The sequence below is a fragment of the Spea bombifrons genome, chromosome 4 (assembly GCF_027358695.1).
Source record: "Spea bombifrons isolate aSpeBom1 chromosome 4, aSpeBom1.2.pri, whole genome shotgun sequence".
In the NCBI taxonomy this organism is placed as follows: Eukaryota; Metazoa; Chordata; class Amphibia; order Anura; family Pelobatidae; genus Spea; species Spea bombifrons.
Window position 1 is genome coordinate 47,177,612 of NC_071090.1, and position 23,842 is coordinate 47,201,453.

General features: G+C 37.4%; 1 protein-coding gene across 1 annotated transcript in view; it reads left to right on the forward strand.

Annotated features, from left to right (window-relative positions):
• Positions 1–3,263: 3,263 nt before the first annotated feature.
• TBC1D15 (TBC1 domain family member 15) overlaps positions 3,264–23,842 on the forward strand; it is a 33,171-nt gene continuing 12,592 nt past the window's right edge. Inside the window, exons 1-9 of the mRNA XM_053462968.1 lie at positions 3,264–3,340; positions 5,176–5,274; positions 6,116–6,190; positions 8,514–8,652; positions 10,794–11,004; positions 13,571–13,673; positions 18,640–18,837; positions 20,677–20,805; positions 21,719–21,822. Coding sequence (XP_053318943.1) covers positions 3,317–3,340; positions 5,176–5,274; positions 6,116–6,190; positions 8,514–8,652; positions 10,794–11,004; positions 13,571–13,673; positions 18,640–18,837; positions 20,677–20,805; positions 21,719–21,822 — 1,082 coding nt within the window. The 5' untranslated portion in view covers positions 3,264–3,316. The remainder of the gene's footprint in view (positions 3,341–5,175; positions 5,275–6,115; positions 6,191–8,513; positions 8,653–10,793; positions 11,005–13,570; positions 13,674–18,639; positions 18,838–20,676; positions 20,806–21,718; positions 21,823–23,842) is intronic.

Here is a 23,842-nt window from a genome sequence, read left to right on the forward strand (position 1 = left end):
ACTATTCTCTGTAAACTCTATAGATGGTTGTGCGTGAAAATCCCAGTAGATCAGCAGTTTCTGAAATACTCCGACCAGCACGTCTGGCACCAACAACCACGCTACGTTCAAAGTCACTTAAATCATTTCTTCCCCATTCTGATGCTGTTTGAACTTCAGCAAGTTGTCTTAACCACGTCTACATGCCTAAATGCATTGAGTTGCTGCAATGTGTGGCTGATTAGCTATTTGTGTTAACAAGCAATTGAACAGGTGTACCTAATAAAGTGGCCAGTGAGTGGATCTTTTACTATATTAGGCAATTACTGCTTTTTATGGGCAGTTCTTCCTGAGTTTTACGCACATAACCAGTGATGCCCACAGGCAAACAAGGAAAATCCTATTTGGTAAAGCAAAAACAGACACGACCATTACGTATTTATGTTAGCACCAGAAAAGGCTAAGCACTTTACCATAATTCGGTTTGACCACTAATTCAGTGAAAATTAGGTGTATTCAACATTGCGATGGTCCATTTCTGCCTTGCGAGGAAAAACTCCAACTGGATGGCGTATCATAGTTAACGTGGCGAGATGGTTCAAAAACCGTACTGGAGTCATGACCTAACATGAGTTTACCGTGCTTTTTTCTTTTCCAAGTACCGTATTTGCTCGATTATAAGACAAGGTTTTTTTCAGAGCAAATGCTCTGAAAAAGACCCCTTGTCTTATAATCGGGGTCATCTTACAATCAGATCTCAAATAGCACTGCATGGGACCTGGATCCTCCTGTCTTATGCCCCCCCCCCCAAACATACCGGTGCTTCTGACTTCCCGGTGTGTAACCGGGGCAGCGTGTAGATGTCTACGCGATTCGGGTAGACAACTTCCGCTGCAGCCGAAAGGAGGTGCGGTTAGCAGTGGGGGTTGTCTGCGTCCATCGCGCAGACCTTCCACGGCTGTCAGTGAGGAGAGTTCTGGTGCGAGGAATTCTCACTGACAGCCGGGAAAGGTCTGCGCGATGGACGCAGACAACCCCCACTGCTAACCGCACCTCCTTCCGGCTGCAGCAGAAGTTGTCTATGCGAATCGCGTAGATGTCTACACCCTGCCCCGACTAGTACACACCCGGGAATCAGAAGCACCGATAAGTTTTGGGGGGGGGGTTAAATGGGGGCATAAGGCATTTCTGTAGGCAGAGTGCTCTATGAAATGCCTTTTAACCCCCTTAATGCCACTCTACCTCCAGAAATGCCTTTTAACCATCTATACGCCACTCTGCCTCTTGAAATGCCTTATACCTCCCTATATGCCACACTGCCCCATAATATGTCTTTTAACCCCCTAAATGCCAGAGTGGCATATAGGGGTATAAGGCATTTCTGGAGGCAGAGGGGCACATAGGGGGTCAAAAGGCATATCATGGGGCACAGTGGCATATAGGGGGTATAAGGCATTTCTGGGGCAGAGTGGCAAGCCTGGGGGCAGATGTGCATAACCGGGGTGGGGGCAGGTCGGAAAATAAAAGGAAATAAAAACAAAATATTTTTCTCAATCATAGCTCTTATTTTAAAAAATAGTTTACATAGTTTACATGAATTAACATTTACTGGTAAAACTTTTTTCCTATAGGGTCGTCTCATATTCAGGCTTTTTCTTTTTTTCCTAAGGTCAGGGTCATCTTATAATCGAGCAAATACGGTACATCAAAAGCTTATATTTTTTTTAATTCAATATATTAAAAAGTGACCTTGTTAAATCCTTATCCTCACAGTGAAATACAAGTGGTCTTGATTAAGGCAGATTTCTCATAAAATATGCCCAGCAGGGGTCACTGATGCTTAGGGTGTGAATCCACAGACAACATTCAGGACATTTGCTCCTAGCACAGACCTAGTACCTCATCCTAGTTTGTATGTCCAGAATGTTTGGCAGTATGATGTATTTTAACAATCACAAATTGCAAATGATAGGCTTGGGAAATGCTGCATACAGAAACAAGCATTTAACAATACTTCACAATGTAAAGCCTATACTTTTGGTCAATTACTATAATTATTTCCTTAGAAACAGCGTATGATGCATTCCCCTGTCTGAAAGGTAACCATGTCTATCATATACTTCAATCCACAGCAAGTAAGGCATGATACATGTAATTTTATAGAAAAAGAGTGTGCGATAAAAAAAGAAAATATATTTTCTAATATATAAACCTGTTCTTAGCTAGGTGATGATGTCACGCCCCATACCTTCTCACTAAATGAAATGATTCATGGTGACAGCAGCTGGAAAGAGATTTACAACATCAATAGGCATTTATCACAGCTGCAAAATGCATAGCTACCTATTTCAATTCAATCTACTTAGTAGGACTACAATTAAATGAGGCTAGTCATGTAACAGCCCCAAATTAATTAGGTAGCGCAGAAGCAGCTGGAATCCTGGTCAGTGATTGGTCACATAAAACGCATCTCTTTACAGCTGGTAAACAGGGCTAGGGTAAGCTTGCGAGCAGGCCTCTCTCCACCTAATGTACCGGTTTGTCTTAGTCTGTCAATTGTCATCTTGTCATACCCCTTGAATATATTTATTGTATTAAGCGCTGCGTAAATTGCAGGCACTATATAAATAAAAGATAATAATAATAATAGGGCTGGTCTTAGAGCTGGGTGTGTGAGGCACCTGGCCAAAGCAGGGCACCATGCTACACTACAGAATATACCTGCACGTGGAGAAGTCAGTCTGGTACCTGACAGGGGTACAATGGAATCCTTCATTGTGCATCTATTTCTACACTGAAATCCCCAAATGCATAAAAAGCACTCATGTAGGGGTGACATAGGGGGCTATTTGGTCATGCTGTGCACCACAACAATTTGAACTTACACAGCCAAGAGCAGCCAAGCTCACAATTTTATAAATTGCAGATCCATTAAGAATTAAAGTGCTTGGTACTGCCCTATTAATACGCTTTAGCTGACAACAGAGAAATAATCAGGCTGACTACTAGGTGGCCCGACTGGTTGTATCCGCCACACTCTCCGGCGGGTGATTTTGGCGCGTCCTGAGGGAGCTTCTCGCATTAGAGTAGTCTCAGACAGACCGTGCCATTAGAGAGTCCAAGTTCCCGCTATCACTGCTCTGCGCAGGAAAGATGCAGCATTCATACGGAACTCAAGTCCCATCGTTTTAAGCTCTGAGTTCTCCCTAGTCACATGCTCAGATACCGCCCTGTCCTTGTTTGGTGACGTCACCGCGCATGCGCATCATGTTAAGGAGGCTGTGTTTTGTTGGGGCACGTGAAGAGTGCGACGTCATCATAAACACTCGTAGGCAAGATGGCTTCTCCTGGCACCGGAAAGGTAACGGAAATGGGAAGCCATGGGATTTCCGTGAACTAGAAAGCGCGACTGTCCCGCGGCTGTCGCTAGCACTTTGTTTGATGCGCGTACAGACTGCTTACATGCGTATGCATGTAGTAAGCGTGTTCATGTCATTAATATGTACTGTGAAAGTAACATGTATGTCGGTATGCTGATGTCCACAGACATGTAGTCTATTGAATAGGCATATTTGAGCCTCCCTTCTTTTTTTAACCTGAATTAGAAGGCAATGAACCACGTATTATATGTCAATTTAAATAAAGTTTTTGTAGAAGCACCTCTGAGCATACCACACCAAAACAGGTTATGACATCCATGTGGAACACTGACAGGTCATAGAAACGATTGAATTCACATGATTTACATGCATTGCATTTTTAAACATCACAGGACAGGTGTGGACAGTATACGCTATTACACAATATTCAGACAAATATTCCTTCATGTAAAAAGTTTTCTGACCCCAGCTCTATAATTACATGCTTCTTCCCCACTGTAGCGATCCTCCTCATTTATCTGTGAATTGTCTGTGTCTGGTTTGTTTTATTAATGATCTTTTGTTTATATAGCACCAACAATTTACACAGTGCTTCTTACCATACATATATTCAAAGGTAAAGAGGGTCCTGCTTGCAAGCTTTTCTCAACTCGCTTGCTCTGTCCATTGAAAATCATTGGGAAAGTAAAGCCGTTTGGGTCTGATATCGGATCATAATGCTGTGTTTAGAAACACTAATGCTTCATTCAAACACATTAAACAGGAGCATAAGTATTTATGCATGGCAAGTATTAAAAAAAAGGAACTGTTAAGAATGTTTTGTTACAATAGAAGTCTGTGTTTTATTTGGTCATTTATTTATAATGGTTTTGCCCAACCACTAATTATGTTTCTGGACACAGTTCTGGTGAACTGTTCATGTATAGTAATCGTGCCTGGATCCCCTCGGCATGCCATGCTTAAGGCACGACTTTGAGTACAGGGCCAACTGCCAAAGTCCTCTGATCGCCGTGAAAACTAGGAAACGGCTTTAAGTCTATTGTAACATGTAACATTTCTTTGTGTTGTAACATTCCTCTCAAAGGTGTTGCCCTAACTGCTCACATTATGAGAAGTAATGAAAGCCCTAAGATCGACTTTAGTAGAAGTCATTGTTCTGGTCATTCAGTGCTCATAAACCTTTCTAATATCCTAAACTAATAAATTTCCACAAATCTGTCATTTTAAAAGTGAATCACTTAAAAACAACACAAACATTTATAAGTCCCCCCCCCCCAGTTTCTATGGGAACAGTCTATCATTGTTTAATAGATCATGTGTTTCCCAGCAATAATTTTAGTGAAAATTTTTATTATGGTTAGTGGATTCTGTAGAGTGGGTGATATAGCATCTTTTTTTATTTAAGACATTTGATTTCTTGGGAATCTGTCTATGCTGTATTTTCATTCTGCTATCACACGGTATGTTAATGGTTAAACACCCTAGGCTGAATACCCAAAACCTTAATATTTAAAAGACAAATGTTATTAGTATTGTTGATGTTATTAATTGCTTATAATAACATGTTCACTTTTATAAAGTACAATCAATATTTTCTTTCTAGTTATACATTAGTTTACTTATGTAAAGTAGTATAACATCTTTCTTAAACAGTAAGGAAATTCAGCTTGTAAATGTATCTTCCAGTACAAACCTACATCTGATTGCATCTAGCAGGCATTGGCAGGAAAGGCAGTACATTTGAGATATAGTTCTGTTTTTTAATTTGTGTTTTTATACACTGATCTCTTCTGTTTTGTCTTCACTTTCCTTACAGGTAGTTTATGAACATGAGGGTGTGTTCATTCATTCATCTTATGGAAAAGACGACGCACAAGACAGCTTAATATCTGGGACATTGCGTGTGATAGAAAAGGTATCAAAATGTTTAGATTGGCAGAAACTACTTGCTACTCTTTCAAAGACATTGATAGATACTTGCGTTGCATCTGGCAGGTTTTTGGACAGCTGTCAGTCTTCGTGAAACAAATATGTGCAGTGTATTTCTATGTTATATGCTGCCTAGCCTCTCGCTGTAGTTTGAAGGCGTATTGGCTTGTTCTGCTGGCTATAGCTTGTGATGGGATGGATATGCAACAGCAAGGTTAAATCCTGGAACCCGTTGCTAAAGAAGATTGCATACTGTCTGACAGAAGACAGTTGCAGGTTCCTTTAAAGCAAATGAGTAGTGTTTCATCACCAAAGCTAACACAGATTGCGAAGGCCAAACAAAGATATGAAAATAATCTCGAAATACATTGTTTTAACATTCAAAGTGTAATCTAATATAATCTCAGAAGTTAAAGGACCTAGCTTTTTTTTTTTGTTGAAAAATGCGTGATGAGTCAATTTTGCTTGGACTCCAGTGCATTTTGCTACATGTAAATTTATACCTGCCTGGTGTTAGGTTCTCATTCAACTCCTTCCAATAGATGCCTATACTCAGCTCTAATTGATTTCAGATGGATTGCTACAGAATATTTTCAGCAAGTGTATGCTTCCTTGCTTAAACAGACAGTCGGGGGAGGAGTAAAATTGGATTTAGAAAAGTAGATTATTTCCAATATGTACAAAGTACAGCTAACAATAATGTAAAGTTCAGTCATTTCATTGGACCATTTATTCTTGCAAAACCTCAATTATCGCTACTATTAGATAAGAAGAAGCATACCAAACCTAAAAAACAACCATTCTATAGTTTGTTTGTTTTCTTTTAGGATGCTGACGTTATTGTAGATTGGAGAAGACTGGAAGAAACTTTGGATTCTTCAAATATTCTGTGTGCTGTGAAGGTGGGGCTGTGTATATTATTGTTTTAATGTAACTGTCCATTCTGAGTATTTATGAAATGCAAGCTGAGTACCCATATACACTATTTTGTTCTCACTGGCGCACAAAACATGCTTCATAGGCATGGTCATATACTGTGTTGTACAGTAGCAAACACACAAAAAAATATAATTTTCCAGAGGGGAATCGGCATCAGAGTTGCAGTGAAAAAAATAGGAATGTGGCATAGCTCTAGGCATTTTAAAGAGATTCTCTCACCATCTCAGTTTTACAGTAGCTACATTCATTTAAACTTAAAGCGTTTGTGTAACGGGGGGGGGGGGGTGCACAAAATGGAACATGTCCGGTCCCTGTTGAACATAAAATGTTATTTTGTGAGGCTTAAGTCTGTTGGACTGTTTAGCTGCTAAAAACGCCCACAAAGTATATATTTTTGGAGAGGAGCCAGGGTGTTTCACTTGGAACATTTGGATACTTATGCAGCTAATTGCCAGTCCCTGGTAAAAGGAGCGTAACATTAATTATTTTAGAATTGTTTGCTCAGATTGCATGCAACTGCAGGGAAACTCACCACATGTATTCATCTGCATCTCCAGATTACAGAAATACCAATCATGCATAGGTTTTTGTATATATTATAAATCAACGGGGCACACTACATGACAGCCTTGTTTCACTGCGCAGCAGCACACAGAAAATACAACTTCCATCACCCTTGTGATCAGGGAGATGGATCTCATTCTCCCTGTGATCATGAGCTGCATAGACAAAAAGAGAACCGTAACTTTCATTCATAAAAAATGTTTCACATATATGGATATGGTTTAAATAAAGCCCTACTTTTCCTGAACAAATATACAGTGCATTTTAGGCAGGTTTAAAAAATGCTGTAAAGTAAGAAAGCTTTCAAAAATAGATGTTAATATTTTATTTTCATCATTGACAAAATCGAAATCAAATTAAGATTTTGTGTGTTCCTTCAAAACAGCATTAATTCTAGCTACACTTGCACAAAGTCAGGGATTTTGTGGTTAAGCAAGCATACCAAATAGGTGCTAATGATCACCCATTTAATATGAATATGAAGGTGAAACACGATCATTAACTGAACAGCCCATGTAGGATGAATAGCCAAATTCACTAACAAGGTGAGGTTGCTGAAGAAAACTGAGAACAGCAATATGAGAACTGAGAACAGCAGAAATTTCATATGTGGGTTTCCAGATGTTCTGTCCAAGCTCTTTTAAAGAAGCACAAAGAAACTGGCAATTTTGAGCACCATAGACCTAGTGGTCACCCAACGTGCAGAAGATGAAAGACACTTCATGCTTCCTTCCCTTCAGACTCAGAAGATGTCCAGCAGAAAACAGACTCTGCTACACCCGTCTACTGTCCGGAAATGTCTGGTTAGAAATCGTCTTGTGGCCAAAAAGCCTAACCTCTGATGTGGAAACAAGGCTAGTAGACTTAGCTATTCATTCAGGTGTTGTGAACGAAATGTGAAGGCAGTTTGTTTGCCAATGGGCTGTAAAGTGGTACAAGAATGAGTCTGCGGGCAACGGTGAAGCATAGTGGAGGTTCCTTGCAAGTTAAGGGCTGCATTTCTACAAATAGAGTTGGGGATTTGGTCGGAATGAATGGTCTCCTCAATGCTGAGAAGTACAGGCAGGTACTTTTCAATGATGGCGCTATATAAAACAATAAATGTCTGTGTAGATTCATACAATAATTTTTGTATTTTTTTTTATATAACAAAGCACATTATGTATGTTTGGTGCTACAATTCTTCTTATTATAAAATGCATATTTATATACAGTATATATGCAATTGACTTCTGCTATTCATTTCAATTGAAATGCTACACAGCATTTGCAGAACCAAAAGTTTACTCCTGCTTAGTATTTGCAGCCAGGGTGAGATGGAAAATTAGTTAGAGGTCACATTTTCTTACTTTAAAAACTGAGGAAGCCATGCTAGTAAAATGCTTTTGAATCCATACAAAATTAACTCAAATATGCGTTCAAATAATTTTTATCTATATTGATAATATATTTAATCTTTAGTGTTGTCCATTTGAAACTTGTTCCATTGAATGAAGCAGTCAAGATACCCCCCCACACACACACACTATTCTTTGGATGATATTTTCCTATAGCTTCTACCGGGGGGGGGGGCTATTTTTACTAAGTATAGCACCTGCTGAATTAGTAATGGAAAGACATGTATTGAAATAGCATTTGGTTTCTGGTGTTTTGTAGTATCCTGTTTCGCTTTAATTTTTTTCTTTAATTGTTAACCTTTTTGTTTTTGAATTCATTTCATAGGACTCAAGTTCAGTTGTGGAGTGGACTCCAACTCCAACAGTTGGCAGTGTCCATGGGACATCACACCAAAACAGTTATGAAGCTGAATGGGACATGGTCAATACAGTTTCTTTCAAGAAGAAGCAATTTTCAAACGGGGGTCTGTATCAAGAAATAGTTCTTACCCAAATGTATTGCTTTTGCTTTATCCTTGTTTTTTTTTTTAACTGTGCCCCCTTAATAATCCAGATATTATATTTTTTTAAAGCATAGCATTTCTAAAAAGTGGAGTAGTTAGGAAGGCAGAGAAAGCTGGGTACATATAGCACGCCCATTTACAGAACTCTCAGCATAATCCCGGTTATATTCATTAATCAAATGCCAAACCCGTTTTGTTTTTATGACCTGGAGCTGGTATCCAAAAATGGTGTATGTTAAATATTATTACAGCTCATGGTAACTACGTTAGCCACTGCGATCAATGCTATTTAGTTGTGTTACATTAGTAACACCTGGCAAACAGGATTATTTGTTTCCTCCCTTTGACATGATGGCTTTAATAAAGATTGTTTTAATTCAGCTCTTCTGTACAACTACATAGTGTTCATTTTCTGAGGTTTTTCCATTGAAGGTTATGGACGCATGGCTAGTGGGCTGTCCAAATCACAAAACTGTTTTAGTGGGTTTGTTCTCAGAATACTTTAAACGCGTTCCAAAAAAAGAGCCTTTGGCTAATTCCAATTAAGCACTTTCATAAATTGGATATGGTTTAAAACCAAAGCACAGGTTAAAAAAAAGGCTTGGGTCAAGCTTGGCATGTGACCATGAGTGGTGTTAACAGTGCATTCGTATGCTTTTTTAAGATTTGAGCTGCAAACTAATGTTAGAAAATCATATTTGAACTTAAGCTATAAAAAGCCATTAATGTTGCCTATTTCTATCACCAAAGTATTTCACATATTGGTTAAACACCCAATTTTAGCAAAGTTGTCTGCTAGGGTCAAAGGAGAACATTATTTTTTTAGTGCTTGTATCACATTAAAATTAGTTTTTAAAGATATTGTGGTGCTTTTCATATTGTGGTATTTTTATTTTAATCGGTTCTAGTTTAAGAACTATAGTAATACATAATATCATGTTTTAAGTCTATTGCATTTTAGATATTTGTAAATGTTCTAGTTCTATTATGTTGGCCCAATTCTATTAGGTAAACACTCTTACTCCTTATCATACTGCCTTGTGGTAAAGAATAGAAAGGCTCTGTCTTTGTTACCCACACAGCGACTGAGTAATAAAGTCTTATGGAGGAAACTATTTGATTCAACAAACAGAACTTCTTTAGCTTTCCCATAAATGCGTGTTCTCTCAGTGTGTTGCTGCTGTAGCCTCCCTGTCTGCAGACAAAGGAAGTTTATTGGAAAAAAAATGAAATAAACACAAGTTTTCTTCAATGCTAAACTACATTACTGTATACAGTACTGTATTTAATGCTTAAAGAAAAATATTTGTTTTCCATGAGACTTCCTCTACAAAAGTGAAAAACAGCTATCTTCATAATCAGCCAATCAACTGTGATCCTATTTGAGTCAAGTGAAATCTGATGGCATGCACTTAATGCTATGGTCACATTAGCTGCTGAAATGGTTATTGGAATTACAACATATTCTTTTGTGTGAAAGGTAATATTTATCTTTTTACTGAGATGCTGTTTGCTAGTTAACGCTTTGGATATAAGTGGAACAAACAATGGCTTTCCAGGGGTATTGAGTACCTTCCATTATTCCTTTCGTGTATTCGGTAGTTCATATTGTTGGTACTCACAACTGTTGTTCGAATCATCTTAATAGAACATGAGAAAACAAAAATATGTATTTATGTATTAATAAAGTTGTAATGACTGCATATTTGTCATGGTCCACCGCATTGTTGGTGGAGTTTTGGCCATTTACCAGTCCATAAAAAACATGACTTACTGCATACTAATAATTATTATAACAATACATTTCATGGTCTTTGGCCCCTTGCACTCATTGATGTTTTGTTGTTTTTTATGCTTATGTTTGTTTCCTAACTTCTTTGTCTTGCATCTCAAGATGTAATTTTTTGAGAAATTCGAAGACCTACAAATTGTCATAAATAGAGATATAAGATCTGACAGCAATCAACCTTAAGATTCCGCCTTTTAAATTGGATTTATTAACCATTTCAGATTAACATATGATTTATTCTACTTTTGGGAAGTTTTGTGACGTATTCATTGCACGGGGCTGCTGGTATTTATTGTCTCCACTTTGTTTTTAGGTGTTCAGAGTCCTTTGAACATGCAGAGCAAGTGGTCATTCCTCTTCAGCCTGACTGACCTGAAGTCAATTAAACAAAACAAAGCAGGCATGGGCTGGTCTTATTTTGTTTTCTGCTTGAAGGATGATGTTGTCCTTCCAGCTCTCCACTTCCATCAAGGAGGAAGCGAACTTCTGCTTGAATGCCTTGAAAAATATGTGGTGCTGTGTGAGTAAGTATCATGAAACACCTTCGGCATTTTCTCTTCTGCTTGAATTGGTTTAACTTTGTTGTTGGAGACCTCAAAGAGTTATTCATATAAAGGTTTGCATATCTAGCAGTCACTGTCCTCTCTCCCTTCCCCCCCCTCTCATTCTCTTGCTCCACCAAATATTCTTCTGTTCGCTTATGTTGCGTTTTGTTAAAGGCTAGGAGGGCCACGCAATATTTAATGGAAATCTTAATTAAAATGGATAATGTGAATCGTATTCATTGTGTATTTTGGAATATGTTCTTTGTGAAGGAAATTTGATATATTTATTAATAAAATAAGGTTATTGATACACGCTCATTAAAGTATTGCCCCTGTGTGTATTTAAAAATTACAAAAAGGAAAGTAAAAATAGCGTCAAAAAGATTATACATTTTTGGAAGGCAATCAAGACACTTAGATTGTTTGCATAATGTCCTTTTTAATATGTGTCACTTGAATATAATATTTAACGCATATGGAAGGTCTTACCATAGTTTCAGGACTATGTTACTTAGAGGGGTGTTGGAAGCCACCTGCAGGTGAAATTTTATTCTGATTGTCAGCTTTACGCGTGGAAATCTTGTTTGATTTCCTCTCACCTCATAATGTTGTCCCATCCTGTTGTGTTGAGAACGAAGAGATAAAACTTATTAAAGATCTTATCTTCTGTTTTAATAACACTCAAGGTAGTCACGGTACAAGGGAAATAAGAAAATTCATTCTTTGCCCCTAGCAAAACAATTGCTGATTATATCAGTGTGATTGCGGTTGGTTCAGGAGAGTAATATCTGACCGGTGGAATAGTGCTATGCTCCAGAATAAACATATTGTTTTATGCAGGCAGCCTACTGGGGCTTTCTTCTCTGCTTCTGTTATCTATCATGTCTATTTGCCTTTCTTGGATGAATAATAATAAAGCTTTGTTAGTTTAGCCATTCCAACATTGTGATGTGCTGTGAATTGAATATATTTTTGCAGGTGAGCACTAAGTAGATTATATGCAAGATGTTTAAGAACCTGGCACTTTGTGTATAGGTTGGTCTGTGTTCCTTTCTCGTCAACATTCAAATCCGCAGCAATTTTTACCAGCAAGCAACACAGATATGAAGCATAGCAACTGTGATGAAGTTGTTATTGTTTATTGCTTTGCTGGCTCCTCTGCTCAAGTCTCAGGACTCTAATTTACATTTGAGCAGTAATTCAAATGAATAATCTTTATAGTATTCTTCACTAGAGCAGACAACACATGGTTCCTCTGCCTCTTTGTTTGTGTTCTCTGTCTCATTGGTGTCTCAAAACGGGTTTTTATATAGTGTGATAAACTCTTTGTTAAATTCAGTTTGGATTATTAGCCAATAAAAACTTGTAATAACTTCATACACAGAGTGTAGATTTCAATATTTGGAGTTTTAATCCTATATTTATTAGTACATTAAGTTGCAGAAAGTAGTAAATATAAAGTCATGGCTCCTTAATATAAGCACATTATAGTGTAGTTGGTTCTGTATGACTTTGAACAAATATATGGTAGTTTGTGCATATTGGTATATTAGAGCTGCATAATATGTGGTTCTAGGTACACACATTGTGCCTTCTGGTTAAATTTTGTCACTGGGTCCTACAAACTTTTGCTTATCAGTTTTTTAGTAACCAACACCAATTGGTTGATGTTTGTGTGTGTGTGTGTGTGTATATATATATATATATATATATATATATATATATATAAAACAGTACTGTGCAAATGTTTTAGACAGGCATGTAAAGTAAGAATGCTTTCAAAAATAGTTTATTTTTATCAATAAACAAACTATTATTTGGACAGAAAAAAAATAATAATAAAAAAAAATATATATATATATACAAGCAATCACACTCTTATCATGCCCAGGCAACCAGTACATGCTAAAACCTGGGCATTATAGGAGTGTGATTGCTGTTAAATATATATATTTTGCTGTGTTACTTTTAATAATTGTGGTTATTTTTATTTTATTTTTTAAGGCGGGGGTTCATTTTCAGTTTTGGCCTAGTGAATCCTGAATTTTCAGTTTCGGTTCTAGAATTTTCATTTCGGTGCATCCCTAGTCTTGTACCATTCTGGTCTTATGGAAAACAGTGGGTTATTCTGTGCCTTCTCTGATTTCACAGTACTAAAGCCCAAGCTTTCCCATCTTCTACTTTATTCACAATTATTTACTGTATGCTCTGCAACAAATGATCACATAGGCTTTATGTTAAATCATTTCTAGTGTCATCTAATCCTCCATCATCTTAGTCTTATTTACATTTATCATGTTTGATGGCAACTTGTAGATGCTAGAATAACGAACCTTTACGTCTTGTGCTCAGAACTGAATGAGATCAAGAATTGTATTCAATTTTGTATCTGTAGTTTGAGAACCAAAATATATTTTGTTACCGCCTCTATAGATGTGGATTTATGTGCATTTTATTTCATATGTGATTTTATTTCTTTTTTGCAATTATTGTGTTCTTGCTATTTCTAATGATCATTTTGTTAATTCATATTACTCTCTTTCAGATCTGAACAGGATGGTAGAGTTCTTCTTGTGAATAACCAAAACAAGAGCCTTTCCCAGTCATTTGAAAACCTTCTTGAGGAACCAACATATAATTTACTACAAGTAAGTGCAGGGTCTGTATTTTTAAACATCACATTTGCAAGTTGCTCACTTCAATAAGAATCTTTCTGCCCTGCAAGCATTTACTGAACGCATCCTACAGAAACTTCTTTGAGTTATTCTGGTTTCTAAGGATGCCCAATAGTTTATCAACAGTTGATGAGTTAGCTTACTACATAGTTAAAGGGGAACTGTCACCATCACAGCTGTTAGGATAACTGAACTAAGTCTACTGTATAAAAAACAGCTATAATGTGTTATTTTTGCTTATCAATTAGCGTACTTGACTGGAAGATAAATGGTATACAAGTAAAGGACTTTTTACCTTGTGGAAGCACGTAGATCTGAGACAAAAGATTGCAGAACGACCATATAAATCTCCTGTCTTAAAAATTATGCCTCTTAAGATGGCTGTCTCCTTTTTATCCACATAAAGCGTATTTCAATTACCACTAGGTAATGTTTTTTGTTTAATCTCCATACGCTATAACATAAGCTCATTGCTTATGATACACCATAAACCTTGATCACAGTAACTACAAATAGTAGCTTGTTTTTGTATTACAGAGACTCTCCAGCCATGATATACAGTTTTATTGCATATGGTAGCTGGTCCCCTTAATGCTAAGTCCCTTTATGCAGATGATAAAAAGGTCTGCGTAGATTTATCAGTACAGGAGGTATGTTTATTTCAGAGGCGAAATATTAAAACAGGAGGCCATGATGTAAAACTGGAGGTTCAGAGGTTTAGATGTAATGTAAAAAGTTTTACCAGAGTGTGGTAGATAAATGGAACAGTCTCCCATCAGTAGTGGTAGATTGTAATACAGTGAAGGAATATGAAATTGCATTGGTAGGCATAAAGCTATCTTGAATCTAAGACCTTAATTAAGGTCTGAGTTTTAGGAAAAAATGGACAGACTATTGGGACACAATGGTTCTTATCTGTTGTCAAGTTCTATGTTATGTTTATGGTATTCTCTGGTCATGTGCTGAATTCTTGCTTTATTTTGTGTGTTTATTAGTCGTTATTCTGACACCAGGGAATCTGAACTTTTGTGCCTTTTGTGCTTTTTAGGTTGTGCACGCCTCCATTTTTGTATATTTATTGTTTATATTAAAGTACTTTTTGAGTACTTTAATATATATTGTTTTTGAAGGAGGCTCCCTGGGACACTAGACTACCCCTTGAACCCTTTCGCTGCCAACCACGTATCTCATGTATTTTCTGTAGCATAGCAGAGCTTTCTTACCTCCCCAAAAGATTAAATGTAAACTGTGTTGACATTCCTCTTACAGTGAAGAAGATTCTGCAGATTGTTGTGTGTGTGATTTAAAGTGCCAGCGTGCTGCCAGCTGATCTATTGTGAGATTGTGGGGTGCAAAATGTGCATTTTCTACCTAGGGGTTGTGTCTTTACCATGGTTATGAAATTTAACCCCTTCCTCTGTGCCTACCCTGAACTGTTTTGTTTACAGTGACCTTCATGGGCTGCATGTGCAATCTACTTGTATATGCAATCACATATATTGGTTACATTTACTAAAAAATCTCGTGGAATTTTTTAAGAAAATTATTTGAATCAGTTACCCTTGTGCCACAACCAGGTTACCTGGAAGACATTATTATTTAAATTTTTTAAACTAAGACTTAAGGATGTAAAAAAGGTCATCTTAACACAATCATTAACTGAAACTGAAACAGCTGTGTAGGAAGAATAATACTGCTTGAGGAACAGCCAAACTCACTACCAAGGTGAGACTGAGCACAGCAACAAGACATAAGGTTGTTTTACTGCATCAGCAAGGTCTCACAGGAAGAAATTTCAAAGCAGACATGGGTTTCCAGATGTTCTGTCCAAGCTCTTTTAAGAAGCACACAGAAACGGCAATGTAGAGCACCGTAAATGCAGTGGTCGGCCAGGGAAGCACATCATGCTTACTTGCCTTTGCATTCAGAAGATGTCCAACAGTGCCACCAGCTCACCATTGTCAGAAAACATCGGGACCCTGGTACACTTATCTAATGTCAGGAGAAGTTTGTTTTCTGAAAGGTCAGAAGTGGTCTTCATGGAAGGCTTGTGGCCAAAAAGCCATAACTCCAATGTAGAAACAAGTCCAAGCGACTCGACTATTAATGAAAATGCAGGTACTGGGGTGCAGAAAAATGGCCGCTGTTTCTCTGGACCGATAAGTCAAAATTTAAAATATTTGGCTGTAGCGGAAGGGAGTCTGCTTGCCGAAGGGCTGGAGAGAGGTACAAGAATGAGTGTTTGTAGATAATAGTGAAGCATGGTGTGGAGGTACCTTGCAAGTTTGAGGCTGCATTTCTGGGAATGGAGTTGGAGATATGATCAAAATTAATGGTCTCATGAATGCTGAGAAGTACAAGCAGATACTTATCCATAATGCAATGCCACCAAGAAGGCATCTGATTGGCTCTAAATTTATTATGCAGCATGAAAAATGTTACTGTAAGTGATAGCATGACCCCAACAGAGCTCTGATCTCAAGATCATCAAACCTGTCTCGGATTACATCAAGTGAGAGAAGCAACTGAGGCTTCCTAAATCCAGAGAAGAATTGTGGTTCGTTCTCCAATGTGTTTGGATCAGCCTGCTCCTTGAGTTCCTTAAAAACAGTGTGCAAGTGTACCTAGGAGTTCAGAAAGTTAAATCAAGTCAGTGTGACCACCCTTTAAGTTCTTCTCTTCACTCACTGTTAACATAATATTTATGAAAGCATTCTTACCTTACAGAATTTTTTCAAACCTGTGTAAAAAAATTTGCACAGTACTGTAAATATCTCTTTATTTTGATTATTAAGATCAAACTGCTCTCTAGATACTTTCAGGGTATCCTTTTTAACATAATCTGCTTGTTCTATAAAAGCCTGTTATTGTCATTACAGTTTCTCTTGACTTTCATGAGTTTCTGAATATAATTTTTTTCCAGGGACGATAGGGCCCATCATTAAATAATACATAACTGTTGCGGTTTGGTTGTGGCGTACAACGGACTGTGTTAAACGGAGCGTTGGGACGTCTGCTTGAATGTGAGCAGGTTTTTACTTCTTAATAAAATTTGTCATATTACCTCTTAATGTTCTCTTCTCCGTAACTTGTTTTGTCCCGATTTTTCAGATTGAGTGTTGAAGCAGAAATGGAAAGCTTTTCCCTTATGAGATTGAAGTGCCCAAAAGCATTGTGCTGTCTCTGCAGTAAAGTTGGAACCAACTTTAATTGCTCCTATAGGCGATGTTATGACATTTAAATAAGAATATTGTTGTGCTACACTTTTTTAGTATTTAGAGTTTTAAAGTACACGGGTAGAACTGTACTGTGTGTGAACAGCCGTTTTGTCACCTTTCTTATGGAGCTGAATATATGTGTAGGCTTATGTGATCTATTCTGTTTATGAAGGTAGCTCTTTGCTTCTGGGATGTAGGCACAAGGGAGCTTCTTACCCGCACACTCAAAATAAATATTTTGGCGGTAATACATACTTTGCTCCTCAGCAACATGTTTCCATAAACAGGTATGGTTTGTTACTAGGTTACTAGTGTAATCTGATGAGAGTTCTAATCTAATATATCCCAATACAAGTTACTCTTATTGTATAACCAACCCTATGTTTTATCTTTAATATGCAACAGTTGAAGGTTGTGCCAGTTATTTCATACATATTGTTTCTCATAGTGACCTTTAGCTTTCTAATTTAGCTCCATATATTGTCACTCTGTCTGCTGCCCTTGAGTATAGTTTTTACGAGCTTAGCAATGTATGAGTTCAGGGGCAAAACTTATTTGTGCTGATAACTATAAATTAAAGCAGATCAGTCTCTGGAACTGGAACCAGGTAGACCACCTGGGTTAATAGGCGTTGTTGCTGGATTCTTCTTAACAAAAGGTGGATACAAATGGGCAGCTGCTCCGGTTCTTGCAGTAAAATATAGCCCCTACGAATTGAGTCACACACTTTATTGGGGAAGAACTGGAGCTTTTTATTGGTAGTAAAACAATATTATCTCATGGAATACACATAGAAAAGACTGCAAATTGAACTGCCAAAGGCATCACCGGCCAATAAGAGTTGGATACCTGGGGTGTGGGGGGGCTAACTAGTTCCAACTCAAAGTAGAGAAGAATAACCTACATAAAACTCAGGTGTTGCTGAAGCTACCAACCAGAAAAGGCATAGACACTAGGGAGACAGTCATGGAAAACATGACTAGAGAAGAGGGATACATCTTCTGGCAGGCTGGCACGGTGTAAAACATATATAACATTAATTAACAAGTCCTGTTACAGTCACTTTTCCCCAAATTACATGTTTACTGTTCTGTACATGTAGCAATGATCTCTATAATGATTTCCCCCCATTCTGTTATATTTCACCTCCTGTTAAGCTGCTGATCCTTGTTGATTAATTTGGGCAGCCTTCATAGTTGATAAGAGAAAATAGAAGGACTAGATAATGCTAGTAAAATGTTTACATAAGGTAACATTTTAAACAAAAAATCTGTAAAATTAATTAGGGGGGTTTAGCTAATGAATTTAGTTATGCTAAGTCTGTGATGGTGACACACCTTTAAAGCACCCCAGATGTTTTAGAGCGTGACGGGCAGCATGGAACAACATTGCTTTTTATTAATAAATGAATTACCTTTGTTGTTGATGTATCTGCTTAACAAGCCACAAAGGCTCCGGCAATAAAGTTGCAGTTGTTTTCTGCAAGTAGTCCAGCCCTTTATATTTTATAAAATACATTTTATTCTATATATAGTGTCACTAGGTGTTTATTTGTGGCCCTAACTTGAATGTGCTTTCAGTGCCATTAGAGTGATTGTAAAGGCTGAGATGAGTAAAAATGTATCTGCTTTAACAATAAATGCACTAATAATTCAAAACAACTGCATGCTATTTAACTTTACACATATGTTGTCTAACGTATATTGATGTTTGGCTTACAGAAATTAAAAAAGGATCCATACACAGCCACTATGGTAGGTTTTTCCAAAGTCACAAACTACCTATACGACACCTTAAGAGGCACAGATCCATCGACGCACCGCAGACCTCCCCAGGAAATGGCGGACTTCCTTGGAGATGCGATTCCAGATTTAAAAATAAACCAGCAAGAAGAATCTGGATTTGAAGTAATAACTCGTGTATGTATTGACGTCTTTCAGCTTCTCATGCCGGAGGGTTTCTAGTACTGTGAAGGGGGGGATTGTGATGCCGCTCTGAGCCATACATCAATTTTCATTTAGGCGCACACGATGATCCTTCAGAATGCTGGCATGTATGAGACATGAAAGTAACTTGGCCGACATGCCAGGGGCACTCGCTGTAAAGCTGTGGTCATTGTGTTTTATTTGCCCCTGGCAATGACATATGTCCATTTGGTACCCAACATTTTATTTATGCAAACAGATCCAAGTCTACTTATTTAAATCTTAGTAAGGATAAGATTTTTCTGATGTACAAATGCATCTGTTTTATTGGGTTCCCTGAACATATTTCTCATAAGTAGAATAATAAGATCCACAACACAATATCCATTATATTTTTGTATATTATCTACGTACATATGTTTGCATCATAGGTTACCATTAGGTATGTACGTACGTAATGTACATTTAGCATTTTGTATGGCAATACGTTTTTTTTTTTTTGGTCCATTTACCACCCCCCATGATTTCTCAAACTGCATTTTAGCTTTGCAGGCTCACATTGAAAACCCACAGTAGTTGATTTTGGTGATCTGTTTGTGGCCAACAATATGATAGATTTAACAAACTAACATGAACCAGCCACCATTTCACTGAGGGAAACATGCTTAGGGAACATGCTAATTTGTGGGAGTAAAAATATTTTACGTGAAGCTTTAAGTAGTGTAAATCTGTTTCATGTTGTCAGGTGAAAATAGTGTATGTCTTTCATAGCTCGTCTCTTGCAGGAGGAGGTAGCACTTTTCATGTTGACTTATTACCTGCTGCTATAGTAAATCAGATGTTGGTTTTCACTTTTGTTAAGTCTTGTCTTCTGTGTAATCTCCCATTTAATGGTATCAATAAACAGAATATATAGACGTGCAGTAATGTGATTTTCAAGTGCCTGTATAATAGAAACATTAACTATTTCTCCTTTGTTGCAAAACGGGAATATATAGACTCCATTTTCACACCGATAATGGTTATTTTATTTCAATAACAAAAGGATACAATGAAAATTTTTAATATTTATATAATTTAATATTAATATGTATAATATTTATACCCCAAGAATAAACAAAAAACATTATACTTTAATAGCCCCCCCCCAAAGAAAACAGGACATAAGACAGTTCAGCAGTTATAATGTAGTTGATAATTTTTTTTTTTTTATTTTTTTTTTATAGAATTCCTTAATATTAGCAGTGCTAGGCAATTTCTAGTCGAGTATGAACATATGGTAACATTAGCTTACATGACCCCCTTTTCTGCTGTGAAAAATAACCATTATAATGCTGTGTAACAATGTTAACAATGCGGTTCCACATTGATTGCACTCTCTGGTATTTCAAGCAAAAAGAACTAAGGAGATCTTTTTTTTTTTTTTTTAAACCCCTTCCTGTAAAGGTTTAATCACATAAAAGTGGAAATGTTAAAGCAGCTTTTTTAGTTTCTATGGCAACAGCATAACAGTGCCTGCTTTTGAGACACGTAACATTTAAGGGTTCTGGCAGAAATATGAATAAAACAAAATTGTAGTTTCACAAATACTATTTCTCGGAGAGATCTGGGCTTTGGATGGTACTAGGGATGATGTTGCTAATGCTCGCTGCATTTAGTTACACCATTGTCACATTCAGCAGGCTAGGTGGGCTAAAATTAACAAATCACATGCAGATTTGATAACCCGTTGATTTCCCAGTGGTGAGTATTGAGCTTTCACATGATACTTTTGCTTTACATAAGATCTATACTGCCAAATGTGCATGTGCTTATTTGCTTGTTCTGTTTCAGATTGATGTGGGAACGCGCCCAGAAGTCCATAGGAGAGATCCAGTCTCAACATCTGAATGGGATAGTTATATGGACCCTGAAGGAAGAATCACAAATGTGGACCACCTGAAGAATATAATATTTAAAGGGGTAATTTATTTTCTGGAAAACAGCAGTATATGTGGCCTATTTATTTTCAGTAGTTTTACTGCTTCTTTTAGTATTTTAGATTGTTTAAAGGAAATAATTATGCCATATCTTTGTATGTAATTATGATACCAGGGCTAATATTGAAATTGTGTTGTATTACAAATGTAAGTTGCTATGATGTTTTTCAACTAGATGTTCTGAGTGCAAGATGTACTAGCGTGGAAAGGATTGTGAGGAATTAATTTATGCAAGGTTCTCGAAACCCAGGGTGCTCGGAAAAAAAAAATATTAGGGAAAAAGAAAAGCTGGTTCCTAGATCCAAACGAAATTTGTGGACCCCTGCAATAATCATCTTGTTGAATTTGCATTATGTTCATATAATGGCTACCTTTTTTTATACATGGACATGTTGCAAGAACAGACCTCCACTGCAGATCACACATGGCCTGCCCCTCCCTCCACAGCCATGACTGCAAGACACAAAATATGTAGAATTATAATATAATGCTTTTCATCTGGTTAGGGTTATGGTAACCATTTGGTGTGGTCTGTGGTAATGTTGGGCCATTGTGCTCAATCAATCAACACTTTCTCTGATGGATAGCATAATATTCTTATACTATGTGCAGCCATCTTTTTTGACAACTAAAATCAATTTCTTTTTTGTTTTTGAAATATCAAATGGCATACACGTAGCATCTGAGATCTGACACAACTACCAATAAGCCTCTGCTCTCATTGACTAATATTCCAAGTGTGCTGTTTCTTATTCGATGCACTGCTGTTACATGCCTGCTGTAGTCTTTTTATTTAACACAATGATCCTCGATAAATAAGTCTACATTGTGACCTACTTATGACTCAAATGTAGTCATTTACATGACCTATATTTTGGAAAACTTCCTTCCAACAGGGGCTCTGCCATGCACTGAGAAAGGAAGCTTGGAAATTTCTGTTGGGTTACTTTCCATGGGACAGCACAAGAGAAGAGCGCGCTAATATACAAAAAAGGAAAACGTAAGCTGTGTTACATTATTTTAATAAAGAATATGTATTTGAATGTAGAGCAGAATTATATACACGCTATGTTCACAATATTGTCATTAGCGAAGCGTTCACCATCACTAATTTAACATTTTGCATTTTCTGATCAGTCTGCCCTGTGCTATACCCCTGACCTGTGTTTAGCATCAGTACCTTTTCTTCTAATTTTAGTGCATTATCAGAATCCTGGTGAAAGGGAGTTGAGGGCTGTTTTCTTTATACTTTGCACTTCTATTCGCTGCCTCATGCACACTGCATTTGTAACTTCATGATACTTAATGGTTAGGGTGTTTGTTTGAGGGCTGTGAGATGTGTAGTCTGCGTGTTGTTGTGTTCATCCGTTGCCCTGACCTCTTCTGCTTATCACATCCAGTTTGGTAGCCTTCAAAAGCCTGTGACTGGTTGTAGAGATATCATTATTACTGCATAAAGTGCCACTGTTTAACAAATCTGGATAAGCAATCGCTTGCGAGAGCTATTGATTCCTTGGGTATGGGTAGTCTTTTGTGATTATCTTCACACCTGCTGCTGTTGTACAAACGCACTTTTGTCTGTTTGTATAGATGTTTTGTCTATGGCATCTGGCTGGTTATTCGAGTCACAATCTAGCACTGACACAGCACCTCATATCTTCACTAACTTTGCTTGTGGGTTCATGAATGACAGTTTGCATACTCTTGCCTGCAAACTTTTGAAAGAAGAAATTTTTTTTTTGGAAAATCCAGGAAAAAAAAAGGATGAAAATCCGTGGACGTAGAGGACGTTAATTACTGTTTTTGGTACTTCCCCCATCAACTCCAGTTGTGTACAGTTTATGTACATGTAAAACTGAAAAAATGTGTATTTCATTTCTTACCCCCTTTTAAAAAAAAAAAAAAAAAAAGTTTAAGCATAAGGGATTAACCATGTTTTTCTTGGAGATTCCCCCTACCAGATGGTGATTGAGGGGGGAAGCACAGGCTTCATACTCCTCAGTGGTAAATTATTTTATTTGCCCCGTCACTGTGCACAAGGTGTTGAAAAGGTGGCATTTGTTATCCTACCTACCCAGGATTCAAAGGGTTCAAGTTTTTTTTTTTTTTTAAACATGTATTACATAGTTACATAGGCTGAAAAAAGACATGCGTCCATCAAGTTCAGCCTTTCCTATATCTGTTAATTTGTTGCTGTTGATCCAAAAGAAGGCAACCCCCCCCCCAGTTTCGCTCTTTCCAATTTTGCACTAACCAGGGAAAAAAATTACTTCTTGACCCCAAAATGGCAGTCAGATTCCTCCTTGGATCAATAAGCTGTTTCCCCATAATTAAAGATTATATCCCTGAATATTATGTTTTTCCAGGTATCCATCCAGTTGCAGTTTAAACGTCTGTACAGACTCCGATAAAACTACCTCTGCAGGCAGAGAATTCCACATCCTTATTGTCCTTACTGTAAAAAAAACCCTTTCCTCTGCCTTAGACTAAATCTCCTTTCTTCCAGTCTGAACGCATGACCACGTGTCCTATGCATAGTCCTGTTTATGAACAGATTTCCACACAATGGTTTGTATTGGCCCCGAATATATTTATATAATGTTATCATATCCCCTCTGAGGCGACGTTTTTCTAAACTAAACAGATTTAAATTAGTTAACCTTTCTTCATAAGTATAGTGCTCCATTCCTTTTATTAATTTTGTAGCCCGCCTCTGTACCCTTTCTAGTGCTATGATATCCTTCTTTAGAATAGGTGCCCAAAATTGCACAGCATATTCAAGGTGTGGTCTTACCATTGATTTATACAGAGGCAAAATTATATTTTTATCCCGCGACTTGATGCCCCTTTTTATACACGACAATACCTTACTGGCCTTAGCAACCGCAGACTGACACTGCACATTGTTGCCTGGTTTGTTGTCTATAACAATTCCCAAATCCTTCTCATTTGTCGTTACCCCTAATTCACTACCGTTTAGGGTGTAGGTTGCTTGTGCATTCGCTACCCCGAAGTGCATA